The sequence below is a fragment of the Dermochelys coriacea genome, chromosome 1 (assembly GCF_009764565.3).
Source record: "Dermochelys coriacea isolate rDerCor1 chromosome 1, rDerCor1.pri.v4, whole genome shotgun sequence".
In the NCBI taxonomy this organism is placed as follows: domain Eukaryota; kingdom Metazoa; phylum Chordata; order Testudines; family Dermochelyidae; genus Dermochelys; species Dermochelys coriacea.
The window spans coordinates 117348663-117372803 of record NC_050068.2 but is presented as its reverse complement, the minus strand read 5'-3'; the positions used below and the strand labels follow the sequence as shown (position 1 = coordinate 117372803).

General features: G+C 41.6%; 1 protein-coding gene across 8 annotated transcripts in view; it reads left to right on the top strand.

Moving 5' to 3' along the window:
- MAP4K4 (mitogen-activated protein kinase kinase kinase kinase 4) overlaps window positions 1–24141 on the top strand; it is a 251706-nt gene that overhangs the window by 187579 nt on the left and 39986 nt on the right. For 6 of the 8 annotated variants that reach the window (XM_038398598.2, XM_038398590.2, XM_038398627.2 and 3 more), the window contains 4 exons: window positions 7125–7286; window positions 9334–9420; window positions 10029–10217; window positions 22552–22713. In XM_038398598.2, the coding sequence (XP_038254526.1) occupies window positions 7125–7286; window positions 9334–9420; window positions 10029–10217; window positions 22552–22713 (600 nt within the window). The remainder of the gene's footprint in view (window positions 1–7124; window positions 7287–9333; window positions 9421–10028; window positions 10218–22551; window positions 22714–24141) is intronic. The other 2 variants (XM_038398608.2, XM_038398649.2) reach the window with 1 other exon arrangement.

Here is a 24141-nt window from a genome sequence, read left to right as displayed (position 1 = left end):
TGTTTTGGATCTTCTATTCTTGGAGAAGCATCCGTCCATCTAGAGATTCTTAGGAAAACTTTAGCCAGAACAAACCTTCTTTAAGAAAGTGAGGGGAAGAAACGTTCTTAGATAACATTAATATTGTGGCACAGAGTGATGAAAGCCAAGAAACCAAAAGGATGAACCTTTGTTCTTAACTTACTCTGTGTTATGAAGAAAGAAAAGCTTAATAACGTGAGTTAAGAATAGTGTCGCTTTCAAATCCCCTGGCTTTTGTTGGTTTGGGTTTCTGGAGCTGCTTTTGGTGGAAGTGATGGAAGTTGCATTTTTTGGCATTTGTGTTTGACATTCACTTGTGAGAATTACAGGAACGTTTTAGACTGTAGGTAGCCTCCCTGGACATATTGCCGACATGTCTATTTTTTCTTTTTCTTTCTTAAATTGAAATTGAGTGCTTGTTCTTACAATTCTGGCACAGATCCTAGACGGTTTTGACTGAGACTGCCACAAGAACAGTGTTTAGGACACGCGCCAAAAGTGCATTATTCTCAGCAGTATTAGAGAGAAGATTGCTTTTAAAAGGCATATAAGTGACTACTGAAAACAATTGTTTCAGAGACCTTATAATTTCTGAATTACTGAAATTATTATTGAGGAAATTACACATTGCTGAAGTGTAGAAGATTATCTAAAGCTTTGCAAGTTTTTGGTTAGATGTATGCTTTTATATAATGATCACTTGTATGACACTTAAGACTTAGGTGGTTAAAAAAAGAAATCTGAGCTGTCCTAGACTTTATTGTTATTATTATTATTATTATTATTTTTAATGTGCCTGCATCTGAGCTTTTCTCTACAACAAAATGGAAAAAAGCAATCCCGGGCTTGAAGGGAATGAAGCAGCATCAGAATTCGTGCTTGGCAAAACAGAGTCTAGTTTTGATTTTGCAAAATGAGAACTAGTTGCGATGCAAGTACTGAGCCTCCATGACTAGGTCTCCTAAGCGCTACCATAATACAAATAATAAAAATAACGTCCACAGTTCAGAGGGTTCCAATCTAATTGGTTCCAATTAAGCTAGGCACAACTGAGGTGGAGAGGGTGATTTTTTTTTTTCTTTTAGAGGAATGGTTTCCATCCAGGTCCACTTTATTTGAATTGTCCACATTTTGGATTGGTTACACTGTGGACTCATGTCCAATATGATTATTTTATCATCCTCTCCCCACCTCCAAGTACTCCGTCACCAACATTAATGCATGTATATATCTACCTTCATGTGGATATGAGAGAGATATATAGAGGTGGTTTTATATGTATTCTAATCCACGCATTCATCAGTAGTGTTTTCTTGTGTGAGCTAGGGTACTGTATTTGTTTTTATATGCAAACTAGCAGTTTGCATGTGTAGCTGCATTGCCCCCTTCTGGTAAATCACGATACACAGCATAGTCTGTGAGCTCAGACCTATAAAATCATGAACCATTCTAAGAGCTGAGTTAGAATGCAGTATGGGTGACATTAAGAGGACAGTTGTCAGGATCCGAGCAGTTTTACCGTTGCTCTATCTGCACCTCTTAAAAATTTCCTTTCAGCACTCTTGAGCTTGCCTTTTCTTTAGTGCCTAGTTGTCTGAAAATAATCTGCTCATCTGACAAACAGCATCATGAGAGGTTGGTACTAGACTACCATGTCTCTCGTCTAGCTAAAGAAGATCTAAAAGACTGTCTTGAACCACAGTGCAACAGCCGGTGCCACCTAGCCAGCTCCGTATGTACAGGAGCCAGGCAATATACTAAATTTTGTGTATTTTTTGTGATGTATAAGTAGAGGTATAGTAAGTAACTAATGCACTTACTTTTAAAATCTAGAAGGAAATTATATTAGCGGCACTTACAGTTGGTCTTAGACCAAAAAAGTCCATCATGAGTGATGCTCCCTATGTCAAGCCCAAATGCCACTGTGAACATAAACTTTTTTTGAGGAATGAATACTGACAGGATAAGTCTAGCCAGTGAGGTGATCGTAGGTTAAAAAGCACAAGTGCACAGTGGGGAAGTCAGGTGGCTCATCTTGCTTTAAAAGTAAGGAAATCTGTAGCTAGCTAGTAGCATCATTACTCATGTCGAAAACCTCTCTGAGCCTACTCTATTTTTTATTACAATACATCTCTCCTCACTGGTTGAAAATAATTCTGGGTATTTAGTGTTTGCTGCTTCAGTGGCTTGGTTTTCATAGGCCATATTCAAAGAAAGGGAAGTCTTAGAAGTTGGGCTCCACATACTTGGTGGACCGTGGGTAGGTGGTGGTTTTGATAAGCAGTGCCAGGTGCCTAGACTTCCATTCATTTAGCAAGTCCACTAAAGTAGTGCTAACAGGAAGGTAGAACTGGTGTAGAGAAACTCCATCCCTTTGTATGCTTTGGCACACAGACAACATCATGGTTGTGCTTCAGAGATTTGCTTTAAGTGCAGATTGGTGGCAGAGTTCGTATTTCTTTATCTTCTAGTGGGTGATAAACATGCATTGTGGATGTTGAAACTCAAGATTTTTTTTTTAAATAGAATTCTTTTATTTACATCATGGTATGGGAAACTGGCATGTTTCTTGTGATGGGATCCCCAGGGTGCAATCTGGACTGTGGGACTGCTGAACCCTCTGTCCCACCAACTTTGGGGTATCCCTCCCACCCTATGATGCTGTTGCCATGCTACAAATCTCTGACAGGTACTGCGCTTACACAGACATCCACAGGCAGGGACACACCCAATTGAGTTACATGAATGCTTTGCCAGCCAGTCATGAACCAATAAGACAGAGGCTCCAGTCAGTTGCCCCCAGCTCCCTAGCCTTGCACCCCAGAACTGTACTATCTTGCCCTCGTCAGAAGTTTGACCAGTGTAAGTTCATTACCCAGTCTGTCCCTCTCTCAATGTGGAGAGGACACACATTAGCCTTTGTAAACTGAGCTGAGATTTCACAAGCACTTCAACAAAAACACACTGTTTTAGGTAAAATATAAAACAGATTTATGAACTACATAAAGATAGATTTTAAGTGATTATAAGCAGTAAGTGTAGAGATCAAAGTTGGTTACCTAAAAAATAAAAGTAAATTTGCAATACGAGTTCTATAAACTAAACAGGATTTGAATCCAGCACTGTCTCATCCTGACAGATGGCACAAACAGTTCGCAGATCTTTAATACACAAGCTGGAACTGTCTTCCAGCCCAGGACCACCCTCCCCAGTTCAAAGTCTTTGTCCTCCAGACATGTTACCAGGTGTTGAGTTGTGGGGGAATTGAGGCCAGGTCGTGATGTCACTTCCCCTGCTTTTATTGTTTCTTCCAGCTTTCTGGAAAGATCTCAAGCTATGATGTGGGTCAAGCAATCTCCATTGTATATGTGTTCTTTCTGAGATGGTTAGTCATTGGGAGAGTGGATTCCCTTCAATGGGCCATCAGCGCATCTGGCTACTCCACTATTGTACCTGAAAGCTTGGCTATGGGCATCTCCCAACCTCACAACATATTTCAGTAACCACACACGTAGGAAAACTTCCATAACTTCACATACAATCCAAGAGGATATTATTGTTCAACACATCAAGACTTTCAAAATGATACCTCACAAGGAATACTTTGTACAAAACATATCATCGTTATATGATATTGGTGAATATGGGGGTTCCAGTCAATTTTGAACTCCTTTGTTATTGTTGTTGCTTTGTTACGATCTTATCAGGTGTTGCTATTTATAGTCACTGCTGAAAACCTCTCCATAGCTTCAAGAAATGATAGATTCATCTCATTAAAATTACCTAAACTGTGTCCATCTTCCAAGGAATGAAAGACCGTGGTCCAAGATTTGCAATATGTCCTGTATCGTGTCAATAAATACTGTTAGACAGAGAGACTGGTGTTAGATTGAAGGTGCAATATCTTGTGAACCATGAAGATGAGAAACACATGCTGAGCTGTAGCTCATGAAAGCTTATGCTCAAATAAATTTGTTAGTCTCTAAGGTGCCGCAAGTACTCCTTTTCTTTTTGTTGGAATTCTTGTCTTCCCAATGGTATACCAATTCCATTTCTAGCAAGGATATGTCATGAAGATGGACCTTAGAACTGAAGTTTTCTTTTTCTTTCTTTCTTTTTCTCCAAGTTTTTTAGTGACACTAACCAAGCAGCTATGTGTCTCATGAGCCATTGAATTGCATATTAAGGATTTATATATTTTGATAGCTGGTTTAAAGTATTTGTTTTAGGCAGAGCAAGCATAGGTCTCTATCTCTGACTTGATTTTTAGTTGTCAGTATTTTGAGAACAGCTAGAGTTAAAATAGGGGAGGAGAATAGCAAGAAAGTAATCTGAATAATATAATTTTAAGATCTGTTATCACAACCTGTTAGGGATGTAGATACTGAAGCAAACCAGTGCAGTTTGTTTATTTTATTGCTGGCCCCGCAGCAATAACTAGAAAAAATGAAAAGGAGTACTTGTGGCACCTTAAAGACTAACAAATTTATTTGAGCATAAGCTTTCGTGAGCTACAGCTCACTTAATTGGATGCATTCAGTTCCTCTGCCCGTGCGCTTCCCACAGCAAGTCTGCCCAGGTGGGGTCCTGGGGAAGCCAGAGGGTCCTGCACCCCAACTACACAGTCAGACGTGACTCTCAGCCAGCCAATAAAACAGAAGGTTTATTAGACGACAAGAACACGGTCTAACACAGAGCTTGTAGGTGCAGAGAAAAGTACCCTTCAGCTGGGTCCATTAAGGGGTGCAGTGAGCCAGACAACCATGTTTGCACTTCACTCCATGTCCCCACCCAGCCCCACTGTAGCTCATGAAAGCTTATGCTCAAATAAATTTGTTAGTCTCCAAGGTGCCACAAGTACTCCTTTTCTGTTTGCGAATACAGACTAACATGGCTGCTACTCTGAAACCTAGAAAAAAATGTTGATCCATGATGACTGTTTGTGTACAGAAAGTATTTTTGCCTTTGCTTTTTGGGGTCAAGAGGTTTTCTTAAGCCTAGAATTATTTTTTTTGAAAAAATTATGTTTAAGAAGTGTTAGAGCAATTGTGTATAAGATGAGTTAGAGCTAATAAACATGTATCTTAACTAATCACAGTTTGTTGCCTCTTGCATTCTCTGGGCAACCAAACTGTTCTGCTTCAAAACTTAGAGCCTGTGAGATTTGATTAGCCAAGAGGCACCTGAATGTTTTCACTTAAATACAGAATTTGTTTTACAAGAGATGTGTTGATTCTGAAACAAAATAGCCCACTTAACCCTTTTCAATGTGCTTTAAAAAACAAGTAGTAAAACCTAAGAACTCCACCCTTTTCCTGAGTTGCCTTTACTATTTTTGTATCTCTACTCATTGAAGAGAAGTTGTTCAGATCAGCAAAATCTAGGTGCCTACTTAGAGGAAAAAGTGCAAAGGTTGTGTGTGTAGAGACTTGTAAAATACATATTAGAGAAAAGAGCATAATTATGTCTAATGAAATTGGAAGAGAAGAAAGGTGGTGGTGATCCCCAGGTGACTCTAAAGAAAAGCAGGAATGCTGCCAATAGATGTGGTGTGGGTGTATGTGAACAAATATCTCTAAGAAAGCTGCATAGCTTCTAAAAGCACTACTAGTCAAGAAGCACTGGAAGCGTAGAGCATTAGCTATGTATTTCTGAGCCTTAAACTGTGTTAGTCACCTTCCTCTCAACCACCCCCCTCTACACCCAGGGCAAAGTGTTGATCCCCGTGGGAAGGAAAAAGCAGTTGCATTTTTACTTACTTGTGCAGTCAAGTTGTGTGTGTACTTAGCAAAGCAAGCAGCAGGTGCAGGAAGGGATGGGGAGTGAAGCCTTTAGTGCTTCAGTGTGCACAGTTACAGAGAGAGTACCTATAGCCATGGCCATGTGAACTCCGTCACAGGTTTGACTAAATTCTCTGGCAAGGCCGCTGCTTACTGTGGCACTCTGGCTCAGCAGACATGATTCTGTGGCAGCTTCAGATAAACTAAAAAACTGAATTTGTATTTAATTAAATGTGAAAAAGAATAATCATTATAGTTATCTCTTGTTACATGGCTTCTACGTTTTATTCTCAACAAGTTGTAGAATTCTGTATTAGAAGCCTGTAAGCATGTTGTAGAAATTGTAAGGGGAGACAGGTTTTGGCAGCTAAGCTGGAGACAGCTGGGTCTCTTGGCACTTAAGGACGCGTGGGAGGCAATTTAAGATTTTGAGGTAGGCAGATTAGCTGGACGGTTCTGCTACAATTATCAGCAGTTAGACTGAAGCATAAACATCAGTCTTGCTTACTAAGTTTGTGCTATATGGACATGAATCTATCGGTTCACACCTCTCAGAGCTATTGTTCAGGGCTCTCTGCAGACTTGGGCAGACATCACTGCACCAGCTTACATTTGATTCATGTTTGGAAGCTTATCTATGTGGCCATAAAGATGTAAACCTGTGTTTCTTGATTTTCAGAGGTTTAAAAATAGGTGCATTTTATGTTCTGGAAAGGTGAGGCACTTCTGGGCAACCTCAGTTCTTCATTAACAAATTTTTTTGCCAGTGAATTAATGTACGGCGCCTTTTCATCAGTTGGGTTGTTGCACCAGAAGTTAAATTCTTAGAATAGGACATATCATGTTGACTAAAAAGCTTATCAAGTATTCACAGGATTGTTATTTTTGCTGCAAGTGATCCAGAAAGTGATGATTTAATTTCATTTAATTTTCTTTTTTTGGAAAAATTTGGATAATGGGAAAGGCTGATGGAAGTCAGAAGGTGACTGATTGGATGTTACTACCTCACTGCATTCTTTCTTCAAAGATGCTTCAGTTTGAGCTTTACACCTGGTCTTGGGCAGCAGCAGCAGTAGCAGTTAACCTCTTAGTGTTTGGGAAAACGTTATGTGCAGCCTTGTGAAGAAGCTCAAGAGTATAAGTGACCATGTCAGGATACTTGCCTCTTATGTATGGAATAGTTTACTGCACATTAAAGAACACTCCTTTGTTTGTTTCTGGGGCCTACAAACTTTACTTACCAGCCTTCCAGTAGAAATCGACCCCAACTTTCTCTCTTTGGTAACTATAAAAGTAACATTTCATTTTTTTCCCTTGCTCTAGCAACAAAGAAGAGAACGGGAAGCTCGAAGGCAACAAGAGCGTGAGCAGAGGCGAAGAGAACAGGAGGAGAAAAGACGGCTAGAAGAAATGGAGAGGAGACGTAAGGAAGAGGAAGAGAGGAGGAGAGCAGAGGAAGAGAAAAGGAGAGTGGAGAGAGAGCAGGTGAGTCCAGAATACAAGAGCATTAGGTTTGTTCTATTTTTAAAAAATTAGTTCAATATAAAAGAACCAACACCGAAGAGTCCAGACGACCTCTTTGTTGTCTTTGACAAAAAACACAGAAAAGTAGAACATAAAGCTCTACGGGGATATAAAGTGACCTTCATGTTGCTTGCAAAGTGAAGTCTTAAATGACACCCACAGAAGGCTCTAAACTAAATTTACACCCAGCATTTGACTAAAATCCTCTGAAGATGGAATCTGAACAAATACTGAAAATTGGTTCTTGATTCTCCTTGTTGAACAGTAGCTCTCACAGGATCAGCCAGGTCCAGAAGACCTCAGAGGAAGATAGACATATTATTTGTAATGCTTTGGCATGTTGGATGAGTTAAGTCAAAGGCTTAGTTATAACTCTGAATATGCTGAGTTGAAAAATGAACCCTTTAGGCTATATTAATTTGAGTTGAACCGTATTTTCCTTTTCTGTGTTGGGAATGCGGGGGAAATCCACAGTCGTGTATGCCAATTCAGACAACGTTTAGAATATCTTATGTACTGTAAATGTGTTCTTAATGTTTAAAGTATAAGTGAGGTCTTTCAAACTGTGTGTCACTCAGCTGTGCAAATTATGCATGAAACCTGCACACTTAAAAACCCGTTATAAACTTTAATCAGGGTAATTACTTTGTGTACTCTTTAAATATTCATTCCAAATGAAGGGCCCAATCGTGCTTCCACAGATATCAAGGCCAAAATTCCCAGTAACTTCAGTGGGAGCAGGATTTGGCCAGAAATATCTAACATCTACTTAAAGGTGTGGTACCTTTATGTTATGGACTGTTGCCCTTCTGAATGCAATGGGCTTTTTGTTTTTGTTTTAAGACATTTTGGAGTGATAGGGCACAAAATAAAAATTTGAGCCTACTGGGATGAATGAATGAAGCGTAATTTGCTTTTAGGCAGATGCCTTTTATCCCAAGTAGCAACTTAAAATGTTTAGATGCTAATTATGAAATCACAAAAATGCAGTGGCAATGATGGCAAACATTAACTGGAATAGTCAAATTATGCCGCTACATATTTTAAAGAAATGTAGCACATTTCTTCTTTATTTTTCTTAACCTGACCTGAGGACTTGCCAGGGTTCCTGTGATAAGCTGGTGTACATCATTGATCTATCATTAGATTTTTCTATAGCTCCTGTCTCCATAGCACTGACTCATTAATTTCTTTATGCATACACTGTACGTGTGTGTGTGTGTGTGTGTGTGTATGTATGTTGCACGCATGCATATATTACATACTTTCATTACTTGCATGATAGGATGTTATCTGCTTGGATAGGGTGCTTCATAGTTAGAGTTGGTATAGGGGGCCTGGTGACATAGTGGGTCAACATATTAGCTTTTGATCTCTCGATGTAGGTTTAACTTGGCTAGGTCACAAGAGAAAGTGAGTTTGTTTGGTCTAAAATCTGTTTCCTAGTGGATGTTTGTTTGTGTCATAACCATCGCATAATTCAGCAAGATTGGCAGTGTCTGCTTAGGAGAGGCTTCTGATAGGGCTAGTAGGGCAGATGGCAGGTCAGGTGTCAACTGCATTTGGCAGAGCCCCCATGGGGAAGCTTGCACAAGGTCTGCCTATACTAAGCCTGGCTCTTGCTGTTGCTAACTGTTCATCACACAAGTGTGAAAAACTAATTTAAAATAAAACTTGCATGTGATTTGTGTTGGCTGGATTGAGTAAGACTTGCTGTGTTTAACTCTCAAAACTTTTAAGCGCATTTGCTTCTTTTGAAACCACTCTCAAAATACATAAACAAGCTATGGCCCATGCTCTGAATATTACAGTAGTCAAAACAGGATACATCAGCCAACCAAGAATTTTAGATTATAGGGTTTTCTAAATTGTTCTCTAGGCATTAATCCAGCACTAAGGGAATTTATTACTAAAGATGACTGGGAAAGTAGCTTGTGGTGTTCCACTCAGGTGGTTCTGATGCATTCCTTTTGAATAAATTTATTGCTGGGTAATTTCTATGTGACAGGAGTATATCAGGCGACAGCTAGAAGAGGAGCAGCGGCACTTGGAAATTCTTCAGCAGCAGCTGCTCCAGGAGCAGGCCATGTTACTGGTAACGCACTGTATCTGTTTTGTTCAGTAGCTATAGGATTCATTCATCTGGCCAGTCCTAAGCTTCCCTTAGTCGGACACAGCTGCACCTACTGTATGAACATTGGAGCTTGATTAAAAGGCCATTTATGCTAGCGTAGTGGGCTGACAGGCACATATGAGAAGTACTGTATGGTCATACTGCTTTCTGTGCAGTAAGAGGAGGATTTATGTTAAAGTTGAAGAGTTTTGGTTTGGTGGTCAAGTTTTTGAACAGACCTTGGCATTCAGTGAAGAACTAGAGTGCTTATGCTGCAGATCAAAAACACATGATATGTAAATTAACCCCAGGATACAATGGCCTAGTGTTGTTCCAAATCATTGTTTTTTGAACATTATAGTGGATTTATTAAAATACATTTTGCTGTAGCTCTCCAGTTCTGTCAAGGATAGCGAAACACTCTCAACTTTCCCAACAGGAAACCTATATGCCATTTTGGTCCAGCTTAGTTCTCTATACCTTACACTGAAGGGGAAAAAAAAAATGAATTTTTGTTAATGGGATGGAGAGGGAAATATCTTCCATAAGTTCCTTGTCACGTATTGAATTACTCACACTTTTTCTCAAAGGAATACAGATGGCGAGAGATGGAGGAGCATAGACAAGCAGAGAGACTCCAGCGCCAGTTGCAACAGGAGCAAGCGTATCTCCTGTCACTGCAGCATGATCATAGGCGACAGCAGCAAGAAAGGAATAAACAAAGCTATCATATCCCTGAGCCTAAATCCCATTATGAACCTACTGAAAGAGCACGTGAGGTAACTTTTGTTCTCTCATATTATTCCCGTTATGTGCTCCTCCGTGGTCAAACATCTTGACAGCTATGATTCTGTTCTAACGGGGCTCAAAAGAATTGGAAGCCAAAGTAACAAAATGAGATGTTGGGTAGTCATTTCAGAGGTGACTTAGGCTCCTGTGAGGCTCACTGTGGAACTTAGAAGCCTAAATCATTTTTGAAAATTGGAGTTAGGTTTTTAAGTCATTTAAGGTACATCTGCGCAGAACAAAAGAAAAAAAAAATCCCATGGCAGTGAGTCTCAGATCCTGGGTCAACTGACCCAGGCTCATGCTGCAGAGCTAAAATGAGCAGAGCAGATATTCTGGCTCAGGCTGGAGCCCCAGCCTCCAAGGCCCAGGGAGGCTTACATATAAAGGATGGAAAGATAAGTTCTCAACCAGAGCAGTGGTGAGAATTGGTTTTAAGTTTGCTAAATCACAGTAGTTTCACCTACTTTGTAGTGGACATGTATTTTTATCGCAAGCAGCACTACTTCAAGTGCTGGTCCCTCTGTGTATGTCACTGTGGGTGCACATGCGCTCCATGCAGCTGAAGTTATAGAATTCTTGCAAGTAGTGTCTGCTGGTCTGCATGTGGACTGGCCTTCCTTGTTCTTCCAACTGAAGGAATAAAGAGTGGAGCAGACAGACTGCCTCTCCAGTTCCTTCTTACCACTGCATGACCTTGGTTGGAACCTCCAGTGTCTGCAGCTCTCCTTTGGATTTCTTCAATCTTGTAAATATTTCAAAGATTGCCTTAGTGCCTTTTGTGTATAGTTCTTTACAATTAGTAAGTTTTTAGTAGTTTTTATAGATTTTACCAGAGTTTTTTTCCTAGTGAGATAGATTCCCTGCCTCCCACCCCATTACAGGTATTGGATTATGCCATGAAGAAAGCCATGAGGTCACAGTTGGACTCAGGCTGAGGGACTCCTGGTACATTGCCTGAATCAACATGGAATGTGCCTCCCGTCACGAGGTCCAACTCTGTTGCATGGTAATCCATACTCACAGATGCCCTGTTATGGCCTTGCTGGGAAGGCAAAGAATGCTCACAGAAGCATAAGAGCAGGTCTCCCGCTACATCTGCTTCTAAGACGTCCAACACAGCTCTGCCTAAATCAAGCAAATCTGCTTGTTCAATCCCAAAGGATACTGCTGGCAGTGCCATCACTGTCTCTCACTCTGGCCATATGGAGCCTCCCTCCTCCGCCCTCTTTGGCATGAGTGGATCCTACCCCTTGCTCTTGGGAGGTCAGAGACTTATACTACACCAGAAGACGTCTTCACTCTTCCCGAGCTTCAGTTTCCCCCATAATCAGGACCTTCTCTCAGGAGATGTTACTGTTGAGAGAAGCCTATGCCCTCTTCCATCTGCCAGCTGGGCCTTTCCTCTGTCGGAACCATTGGTATCTCCATTGGATCCGGAGCCTTTCTTCTCTTCTTTGTGAAAATCTGAACCACCAGAGGAGCTATTATCTTCTTCTCTGAGACATGGTAGTCCAGACAGGCGATCAAAGCCTCCTTGTACCAACCTCTATCTTGACATTTGCCCCATGCTATGGGGACCCCCACAACCCCCTCCTAACCCAGTGTACTGGCTATACTGGGGAACCTGGGACCCATATGCCAGATATACAGAACCCATGCTTTATGCCATTGAGTCACTCCACCATTCCACTCTGAGGGAAAAATCAAAGTTTCCTCCTGACCCCCTGGAAGAGGAGGACTAAGAACCAGTTCTGCCAGTACCAACAAGATTGTCGTCTTCAACTCCTGATGAAGCATCTCCATCCCCTCCAGATGATCATAAATAGTTCAGGATTTATTGCAAAGGGTGGTAGAGGAACTCCAGATCTTCCTCAAGGATGTTCAGGACCCTCAACACAAACTCTGGGATATCCTGCAAACCAACAGATCCAGTCAAATAGCAGCTCCAGTTAATGAAGCTAGTCTGGAAGCTGCTAGAGCAGTCTGGCATACATCAGCCACATACGTCGCTACTCGCAAGAGGACATAGAAACACTATTTCATTCCAGCTAAAGGAGTGGAATTTCTCTTTACCCACCCTGCACTGAGCTCTCTGGTTGTATAGGCTGCCACAGAGGCATCTAGACAACATCATCTTAAATCCACTCCTTCTGACAAGGAGACTAAATGTGGTGTTGGGAAGAAACCAGCCTTTTTCTAGCCTTCAATTTTGTATAGCAAATGATCAGTCACTGTTGACCAAGGACAACTATCTGAATGATTCCAAATTCACAGACTTAGTAGACAAACTACCAAATCAAGACAGAGCTTACTTCCAGGCTCTCACTGAAGGATATAAACTGGTGGCCAGAACCACTCTTTAATCCATGGTTGATGCAGCGGATACATCATGTGGGTCGATGTCAATGGCAGTGATGCACCGTGAATCATGGCTACATGCTTCAGGATTTCCCAGGGAGGTCCAAAACACCATGGAGAGCTTGCCCTTTTGATGAAGCCCAACTTTTCAATGAGAAGAAGGATGAGTCCTTACATACTTTAAAAGACTTCAGGGCCACCCTGCTTTTCCAAGGCATATATATACCTGCCCCCAAAAGGAAGTTATTACTCTCAGCCTTACAGACCTAGACTCGCATATCAACAGTTTTATCCCCTGCAATCTTATGACCCTCCATGTGAGAGACAGCGTACAGAAGACTCGTTTTCCTGAAAATGCCATGTCTATAGCACCATCTCAATCTCACCCTCCCCGGTGAAAAGATATTTTTGACAGGAGTTCAAGAGCTGCAAACCATTAATGATGCCACTAGTAATTAAATCCTCACAAACCCTTTGGGGGTCATTTAGCACTCTTATTTCCAAAACCTGAGTGCCATGACAACAGGCAAGTAGGTATTAGATATCATCCAATCCAGCTATGCAATCAAGTTTATTTCCATACCTTTCTAAAACCCCCATCCCTGTCCTCCTTCCGGGACCATTCTCTGATATAGATTCTCCAGCAGGGGGTGGAATCCCTTCTCCAGCAAAGAGCAACAGAGCACATACTTCAACACCAAATATTTTTACTGTACGTATTTCTAGTTCCCAAAAATAAGGGAGGTTGGAGACTTGTCCTGGATCTCTGCAGTCTCAATGGCTTTATTCGCAAGAGGAAATTTCACATAGTCACTCTGGCATCAGTAATCCCATCCTTAGTAGAAGACTTTTGGTCTACAGCTCTCAATATGAAGGACACTTGCTTTCAATGGATATTCACCCCGCCCACAGGCAGGGCCCCAACAACTTCCAGTACAGGGTTCTCCCATTCAGCCTCACCATTGCCCCCAGGACCTTCACCAATGTCTTTCTGGTAGTAGCAGCTCATTTCAAATGGAACGGCTTCACTATCTTACCCATCTCGACGATTGTCTTCTCATTGCCAGGACACGTCAGGAAGCCTAGGAGTCAACCTCATTAATGGCTTCAACTACTTTCTTCCCTAGAAGTCGGGCTGAACTTGAAATAGTCTATCCTCAGAATGACACAGACTGTAGATTTCATCGGGGCCTCCCTAGATTCACTCATCGCAAGAGCTTATCCACCAAGGGACAGGTTTTGCACCATGAGTACTCCGATAGAGCAGGTTATGCATAACCCTCATGCTCCAGTCAGAACTTTTCTTTCTCTCCTGGGGCACGTGGTTTCATGTGCTTATGTTATCCCATTTGCCAAACTCCATCTATGTTGCTTTCAGGCATGGCTCCAGGCAGTGTATTCACCAACCAGTCACAGCATGAATATCCTGTTTACACTTCCCTCCAGAGTAACGCCTTCTCTGATGTAGTGTAAAGATCCCCATCGGATATGTGTGGGTGTCCCCTTCCCAGCAGCCTCGCCGGACAAGGTGATCATAACAGACGCTTCTCCCTTTCAGGCTGGGGAGCCCACAGGGACAGCCATATGGCACAGGGTACTTGGGCACCTCAGCAGGACAGGATGCACATCAACCTTCCGGAACTCCAGGCAGTCCAGAAAGCTTGTGAAGTTTTTCTGCAATTTATCCAGTCCCACCATGTCCTCATAATATCAGACAATATGACCTCCGTCTTTTACATCAACAAACATGGAAGGGTGAGATCCACCCCTTATGTGTAGAAGCAGTCTCCCTATGGAATTGGTGTATCAGGAGTTGAATCACCCTGTGTCGGTATCTTACCTTCCAGTAACTCAGAATGTGTTGGCAGGCACCGTCAGCAGGCATTTCGCCATTGCTCACAAGTGGAAATTGCACAATTCAGTAGTGAACAGAATCTTTGCTCAGTGGCGAATCCCCAACTTGGATCTGTTCACCTCTCAGGTGAACAAGAAATGCAACATTAACTGTTCCAGAGGAGCTTCAGATCTACACTCTGAGGGCAATGCTTTTCTTCTCCCCTCGTCAGACCACCTGTGCTGTGCCTCTCCTCCCTTACCGCTCCTACCAGGTCTTATGGAAAGTTTGTCAGGACAGGGCACGAGTCTCCTCATCATCCCCAATTGGCCCAGAAAGTTTTGGTTCTCAAATCTCTTACGACTGTCATCTCTTCCTCAAATCAGTATCCAGTCCTTTCCTGATCTCTTGACTTGGGAGAAGGGCAGGGTCAAGCAACCCAGCCCTGAAGAGTTTCATCTCATGACTTGGTATATGGATGGGCATCAACATTAGAACATCACTGCTCTGAAGCTGTACAAACCATCCTGTATAACAGTGATTCTCAACCAGGAGTACGTGTAGCTCTGGGGGTATGCAGAGGTCTTCCCGGGGTGCATCACCTCATCTAGATATTTGCCTAGTTTTACAAAAGGTTACATAAAAAGCACTAGCGAAGTCAGTACAAACTAAAATGTCATATAGACAATGACTTGTTTATACTGCTGTATACACTGAAATGTAAGTGCAATATTTATATTCCAATTGATTTATTTTATAATTATATGGTAAAAATGAAAGTAAGCAAATTTTCAGCTATAGTGTGCTGTGACACTTTTATATTTTTATAAAATAGTTTATAGTTTTTCCACCAAATGCATCCGATGAAGTGAGCTGTAGCTCACGAAAGCTTATGCTCTAATAAATTTTAGTCTCTAAGGTGCCACAAGTACTCCTTTTCTTTTTTGCGAATACAGACTAACACGGCTGCTACTCTGAAACCCATCTTTCTCTCATAACAGCTGGGCTTTCCCTGAGTTCTGTTCAAGTTCACCTGGCAACAATCCGTGCATACTTTCCACCATCAGCCTGGTTATTCAATTTTCACTCACCCATTGACTATCAGATTCTTAAAGGGCCTAATCAGAATTTTCACACAAGTAAGGAAACCTACTCCTCATTGGGCCTTAAATCTTGTCTTGCTAAGATTCCCTGCATGCCATTAATTACATGTTCCATGTCTCACTTATCAATGAAAGTTGCATTCCTTATGGCCATCGCCTCAGCCAAAAGGGTAAGTGAGCTTGAATTACTGATAGCAGATCCACCATACACAAAGTCTCTTTATGACTACATCCAAAATTCTCCTGCAAAGTAGTTTTGGAGTTTCATGTAAACCAATCAATCCACTTACCTGTGTTTTTCTGAAATCACATGCATTGGAGGAAGAGAGGCGATTTCTACATAGGAAGAATTATCACCTTCCTCCTGCAAAGGACAAAACAATGAGAAAATCACCTAGATTGTTTTGTGCTATACAGAACAAGTCTGAGGTCAAGTTGTATCCTCCCAGAGGATCTCTGAATGCATCTTGGTCTGTATCCTGCTCTGTTACCAGTTGTTGCATCTTCCTTCAACTCATGGAGTGAGGACTCATTCTGCAAAAGCACAAGCAACTTCACTGGCATCGCTAGGGGCAGCTATGCGACATTCCAGCCATGTTTGCGAGACATTATGCTCTAGTGCAGAACTCCTCGGATGCATCCTTTGGGACAGCAATCCTCCAAGTGGCTTTGCTGTCAGCATCCTCGCACCCTCTCCTGTTTGAGTACTGCCTGTCACTCACCCACAGCGGAATACACATTAGGACCAGCACTGAAAGAAGAACAGAAAGTTCTTGTGGTAACTGGAGGTTCTTCAAGATGTGTGGTCCCTATCTGTATTCCACTATCTGCCCTCCTTCCCCTCCGCTTCAGATCTTTACTGGTATTCCGGATTCATGGTAGAGAAGGAACTGGAGTTGGTCCACGCCACTCTTTATGCTTTCACTTGGAAGCGTGAAGAAGGCATGGGTTCATGAGTGGACCAACAGACACTGCTTGCAAGAATTCTCCTACTTCTGATGCATGGAGCACATGTGCACTCACAGAGGAATACAGATAACGACCACATGTCTTGAAGAACCTCCTGTTACCACAAAGTAAGTAACTTTCTCTTAGTTTGGCACAGTTGGTGGTCTCTATTTTTAACTGCTTAAGGACTGAGAAGGCAAGGTTTTGGCTGGGCAAATTGAAGAGCATTGGTATATTGAGTGAGGAAGCTTGCACACCACCTGCTCACATCATTGCTGGTTGCTTTAACCAGTACTGCTAGTTATTTCTTTCCATTAATATAAGTCTGTGCTTTAAAAGTGACATTAGTGAATTAAATATTCCATTATGGCATCCTGTGCTACTGATGTGAAAGTATCGGGCCCTGATCCTAGGAAGTGCTGCGTGCTCTCAACTCCCATTTCAGTCAGTGCATTCCATCTGGATACTTAGTGGTACTCATAATTGTAGATTAGTGCATATCATGTGGCAACCTCAGGCCCCCAACTTAAATATGTTCTGGAAGGAGAATAAAAATACTCTCAGGATGTTGAGCAGAAACGCACATTGAAAATAATAGAACAGCTTTCAGTACATCTTTAGCACTACCCTTAATCATTGTTAAAGTATTGCTACTTTTTACCAGAGGAATACGGTTAACACACACTTTACTTGCCACAGGTGCTACTATATGGATTCCTCATATGCTGTGTCTCTAGGTCTTGTCCTCTCCTGTAGTCTAAAATATTAGGGCTGTGCCTCTCTTTCTGCTTATGCTGGAGGCAGTTCAGGCTTGTTTGCAAAGCCTTGGGGCTTGGCCCAATCCTTCTGCCTGTGTCTGAGATTCTGAGCCTGTGGGAGTGGAAGCACAGTTGTAGTTGAGCACTTGTCTTATTCATTAGCATTATCTTTTTAAAGCTGATTTTGGGGTAAAATCTTTTCTTCCCACTTTCTTCTTCCATCAGGTACTGAGATTTCAGGGGGTCCTGTCCATGGACAGAACCACTTAGCCCTTTCTGTTTGTTTGTTCCCCTGTCCTCTATCATGTCTGAGCAGGCTAAATGGAGTAAGCTGAAGGGAAAGAAGGATCCCAGCTATGGTTTGATACTCTGAAGAGCTTCACAGTGTATTTATCTTTTTAAAGAAGATATCTATAGTGTGTGTGTGTGTGTGTGTGTGTGTGTGTGTGTGTGTGTGTGTGTGAGAGAGAGAGAGAGAGAGAGAGAGAGAGAGATCTGGAAAAAGGGGTAAACAGTGAGGTGGAAAAATTTGCAGATGATACAAAACAACTCAAGATAGTAAAGTCCCAGGCAGACTGCAAAGAGCTACAAAAGGATCTCTCAAAACTGGGTGACTGGGCAACAAAATGGCAGATGAAATTCAATGTTGATAAATGTAAAGTAATGCACATTGGAAAACATAATCCCAACTATACCTACAATTTAGATCCCATCATTTTATCTGTTACCTCTCAAGAAGGATCTTGGAGTCATAGTGGATAGTTCTTTGAAAACATCCACCCAGTGTGCAGCAGCAGTCCAAAAAGCTAACAAAATGTTGGGAATCATTAAGAAAGGCATAGATAATATGACAGAAAATATCATATTGCCTCTATATAAATCCATCGTATGCCCACATCTTGAATACTGCATGCAGATGTGGTCGCCCCATCTCAAAAAAGATATATTGGAATTGGAAAAGGTTCAGAAAAGGGCAACAAAAATGATTAGAGGCATGGAACATCTGCCATATGAGGAGATTAATAAGACTGGACTTTTCAGCTTGGAAAAAAGATGACAAAGGGGGGATATGATAAGAGGTCTATAAAATTATGACTGGTGTGGAGAAAGTAAATAAGGAAGTGTTATTTATTTCTTCTCATAACTCAAGAACTAGGGATCACCAAATGAAATTAATAGGCAGCAGGTTTAAAGCAAACAAAAGGAAGTATTTTGTCACGCAACACACAGTCAACCTGTGGAACTCTTTGCCAGAGGATGTTGTGAAGGCCAAGACTATAACAGGGTTCAAAAAAGAACTAGATAAATTAATGGAGGATAGGTCCATCAATAGCTTTTTAGCCAGAATAGGCAGGGATGGTGACCCTAGCCTCTGTTTGCCAGAAGCTGGGAATGAGTAACAGGGAAAGGATCACTTGATGATTACCTGTTCTGTTCATTCCCTGTGCGGCACCTGGCATTGGCCACTGTTGGAAGACAGGATGCTGGGCTAGATGGACCTTTGGTCTGACCCAGTATGGCCATTCTTGTGTGGGTGTGGTAGAGGGGCCCACTGACTCTCTATGCCTACTAGCTGGAGTTTCCTCCCCACTCCAGCGAAGTCCAAGAGGATTACAGTTTGCGACCTCCTGGTAATAACCTCGCGACCTCCAGTTTGAGAGCCCCCGTACTAGAAAGAATTATTCATAATATCAGAAAGAAGGATGTCCAGTCATTCTTATCGCTCCAAAATGGCCAACAGCACCATGGTACTTGGATGATAGTGGAGATATCTCAAAAGGCTTCATTCATCTACACAGGAGGCAGGAACTCCTGTTCTCTGGCCTACTAATGCATCCCGGTTCAGGCTACCTGGGCCTAACAGCTGGACTATTGAGCTGCAAATCATAAACATGTTGGGATGATTTGCTGTAGCTCAAAAAAGCTTATGCTCAAAAAAATTTGTTAGTCTCTAAGGTGCCACAAGTACTCCTTTTCTTCAAAGCAGTAGAGACTCTTCTAACCTCACACAGGCCTTTCTTTTTCTTGGCCTACGAAGGGGATCAGACGGATTTCTCCTACTGATGTCAAGATAGAAGATCAAGTCTAGAAAACACAACCTTCCAGCATTTGGGCCTAACATCTTCATCATGGCATCTCATGATTCATCACTAAACACTAACATAAAGTGATGAGGTTCTTTACATCTGATTATTGGTTTGAGGAAATGTGCTGCTTTGTCTTTCCTGCCTGAGATCTACTCATAGAATATTAGGGTTGGAAGAGACCTCAGGAGGTCATCTAGTCCAATCCCCTGCTCAAAGCAGGACCAACACCAACTAAATCATCCCAGCCAGGGCTCTGTCAAGCCGAGCCTTAAAAACTTCGAAGAATAGAGATTCCACCACCTCCCTAGGTAACTCATTCCAGTGCTTCTCCACCCTCCTAGTGAAATAGTGTTTCCTCATATCCAACCAAAACCTCCCCCACTGCAACTTGAGACTATTGCTTCTTGTTCTGTCATCTGCCACCACTGAGAACAGCCTAGCTCCATCCTCTTTGGAACCCCCCTTCAGGTAGTTGAAGGCTGCTATCAAATCTCCCCTCACTCTTCTCTTCTGCAGACTAAATAACCCCAGTTCCCTCAGCCTCTCCTTGTAAGTCATGTGCCCCAGCCCTCTAATAATTTTCATTGCCCTTCCCTGGACTCTCTCCCATTTCTCCACATCCCATCTGTAGTGCGGGGTCCAAAACTGGACACAATACTCCAGGTGTGGCCTCACCCGTGCCGAATAGAGGGGAATAATCACTTCCCTCGATCTGCTGGCAATGCTCCTACTAATACAGCCCAATATTGCTACAAGTGCTAACAAACCAATCCCTGTATATTTTTTTTCCCATAAAGATGTGTAGTTATAATCACATTGACAAGAAGGGTCTCTGAAATCTCTGCTCATAGAAGACTTGAACCTCCTTGCCTTTTCCAGGAGGATATGGTAACTCATGGTATTCCAGGGTCATTGGTAACCAAAGTAAACTCTGTTCCATACCTTGCAGGAAATCATTCTTCCTTAATTTCTCCTCTAACTTCACCACTTTAAAGAAAAAGCATGAATAATATTGGATGTGAGGAGAACAGTTTAAAAAACATAGAACTGACCTATTCAGGGAAACGTGGTTATTCACTTACTACCACCCTAAATGCCCCGGCCTGAAATCATCCAAATGCTTCACGGTGACATGGAACAATTCCTTCATTGTGGAAGCATATTTAGATAAAGCAGTGGCCAAAGACCACAGTGGCCTTCTGAGCAGAAATCTACAAAAGAAATCAAACAAGCTTCTATCAGGTCACCTCTCAACACTTTCATGGAGCAATGCAGGATTGATCTCTGTTCCTCTGCAGCAGATCCTTTGGCAGGAAGGTGCGCCAGGCAGTGATTAATACTTCTAATTAAGCAGATTAATACTTCTAATTTTAGGGAAGCGGAAGAACATTTCCAGTCTATTTGTCTTCCCTCTCTCTCCCTACTAGCTTTTTCTTAGTACCCACTTGGTTCCAGTTGTCACAGACTAGGGAGAGGTAAAGATCGAGAATGGAAACTTGGTCACTGTTTTCCTTTCTGGGACTGACCCCTCTTCCAGTTGGTGTCACCCAAAATAAGTTCTCCGGGTTACGATGCAATAGCCTCGATCTGTAGGGCCCATCTGTAGAGTTCACACAGATAGTGCGGTTCTGTTCATTCTGCCAAATCAGACTGTTATGCTGTGATAGAGCTTTGGAAATACTCACCTGAGATGAGGGCAGAAGATCTGTCGTCAAATACTGAAGCCTTAGGCACAAATCTGATCTGTATTTGCAGGAAGAGAGGTGCAGTCCAAATATTTGAAGTAAATCCATCTGGTAAAAAAAAAAACTTCCACAGATTCTTTCTTTTAATAAGAACTAATATCACAGAGTATTATATAGAAAATATTTTTTTATGTTCTAAAGATAATGGCTTTGTTTTCATTTATCTTCCTGGCTGAGAAGAAAACACTGTTGATCAGTAAATCTGGTAAATTGGAGTATTATAACCTGTATTGCCAACTTTTGTGATTGTATCATGACTCTAGCAATTTGGCCGTGTTCTTGGAAACATGATGAAAGGCTGCTCATTCATGAATTTTCATTTACTCAAAATGGCCACCATCTCCTATTTCTGTCAATGGGTCTGTAGCCGACAAGATGGCCACCATTTCCCTACAGTCTATCTGCATGTGAAAGTGAAACTGCCCTTAATAAAGTTGGCTACCATTTCCCCTCTTTTTAGTGAGACTGAAGCCATGTCCATGGGCAAAATGATGGCTATTGCATGGTTCAGGGAGCTGGCCAGGATACGGAGACTGTGAGGAACAGCAGAGACACTGTGAAAGATGGATGGGGAGCAGGAGTCAGATTTAGGGTTTTTTGAGAAGCGGGGGGCTAGAAGTGGGTCCACAGCAGGGGGAGGCATGGCAGGAGTTGGTAGGGGAGGGGAGGTAGCGGTGGAGAAACAGGAGAGGGAAGGGAGGAGTCAGGGGGGGTGATGGCAGGTCTCTGGCAGAGAAGTCGGATAGAGAGGAGTGTCAGGGAAGGGTTGCTTCTTGCAAAAGGCTAAAACAATCACACATTGTGACATTATCAGTTATCCGAATGATTGATATAAGTTTAAATTCTTTAATACATATATGTGTAACTCATCGACCCTAAAAAGTGTGCAAGTTCTATGTGCAGATGTGCATGGTGATGCATTAATTAGGTCAGTGGTTCTCAAACTATGTACCATCCAATCCTCCTTTTATCAAAGGAAATAAACCAGCAGTAGAGAGAGTAAAGACACCACCAGGAAATGGATGGCAGTTTCCTTGTATTAGGGGTGAGGAGAGGATAAGGGCAGTCTCCATCTGAGCAGTCAGGGAGAGGCATTTTTGTGTGCACTAAAGACTGATGTTCCAACCTAAAATTATCTCACTCACATTAGTTGAGGAGTAGACAAGACAGACTCAACAATGTGATTTGATGTTTTGAGGGGTTTTTTTTACACCTGAAAAATTGTGATGTCTTGAGGTTGACAAGACTGTATAACAGTTTTTCATTGCGTCAAGGCATGTCTCAGTTCCTCCACCCTTTATCCGGGTACGGATTCCAATCTAGACTTACCTGCTATTTTGCTCCTGCTCATTCAGGATTTCACGTACCTGGGGAAAGATTTTTCTTCAAACATAAAATGTGTTTGTAAAGAAAGAGAGGTGGTTGCTCTGTTATTCCTACATGCTCCACTTTATTGATTACTGCTTCTAACGTTCTGTAACTTTGGTTTAGGTGGAGGATAGATTTAGAAAAACTAATCAGGGGTCCCCTGAAGCACAGTCCAAACAGACGGGCAAAGTGTTGGAGCCACCAGTGCCTTCAAGATCAGAGTCCTTTTCCAATGGAAACTCAGAGCCTATTCAGCCTGCACTGCAAAGACCAATGGAACCCCAGGTAAAAGCAGAAAATCTTGGAAGGGGTGGAAGAAACCTAGAGGCCCCAGTTCACTTAACTTTAGGTTTGAAGATCTTGGCATATAAAAATACATATTTAAAGTGTATTATTACTTTTCAAAGTGACTTATTGAACGGATTTGCTCTCTGTATGTATTCAGAGTCATGCCTGCTTATTTTCGTGATGAACATGTGGGTTTAATTGCTTTTTACTTCTGAGCAGAGCCAGCCTACCTAAGAGAGCTATTTGCATTCTGTCCCTTGGTGTGCATCAGCAGAATGGTTGGCTTCATTCCAGTCAAAGTTAACAGTGAGGTAGTACAGGTCATAATGTGGTCCAAACAGCCTTTAATTACTGGAAATGATGTGCAAGAACGAAATAACCAAGCTTGACTTTTACATCCCTATAGGAAAACTAACTAGATGCAAGAACAGATGTTTGTCTTGATTGTTCTGTTTCCTAATGAATCTCTAAATTTTGGGAGCCTGTATTTTATAGAGTTTAGAGTATGAATGTACCAATAAATACAGGCTAAAATTTACAAAAAGGCTATATATAAAATTTAAATACATTAATTAAATCTTGGCATGCAACTTATGTATCCATGCAGAACATAAAATGTTGCCTTTTTTCTTTTGATAAGTCTATACTTACTTAATGACAGTGATGACTAAAACTGTCCCTGCTTACCTTGTTGTGACTAACTATTGCAAATGTTTGGGGCAACTGCAAAATCTGATCAGAAGGGCGAGTGGGAGGGATCGTGAAAAAATTTCATCCTCAACTCAGATTTTCCTGGCTGTCAGAGAGACTTCTAGCAGTATTTGATAATCTTGGGCTTGTGTTTGTTACTTTATACTAACCATGTCAACTATTTCTGTAGTCTTGCCTTGGACTTGTACTCAGATGAATCTGTCTCTTGCACAGCTGTGTGTGATAAAACAATTCAATAATACACTTATAAAACCAAATAGAGAGACACTCATAAAGCTAAGATTAAATGCTAATTGTTGATTAATGAGTGGGTGAAAACAATGTATCCTAGAGTTATGATCTTATCTGGAAAGGGTTTTCCTCCTAATCTGTTTCAGAAAACATTTTTCAAACAAATGGCTTACTGAGCTCGCAATTGAGAAGGGAATAATAGGGTGGAGCATCAGTTTGTGGCTTACAAATAGAACTGCTATTGGGCTTTAACTATGGAGTTGCTGCTGGGCATCCATTGTGTGTGTGTGTATGTACAGTATATGGTGTATGTATAATATGCATTATAAAATGTAGTAGTGTATAATATACATATAATACACATATATATAAACATATTATGTATGTAATATATATATAAAAATACTGCAATGACTGTAAAGGAATAAAGGCTTTTGTTTTATGATCGTCCTTCAAAAGTTTTGTATTGTCCAGTAAATTTAA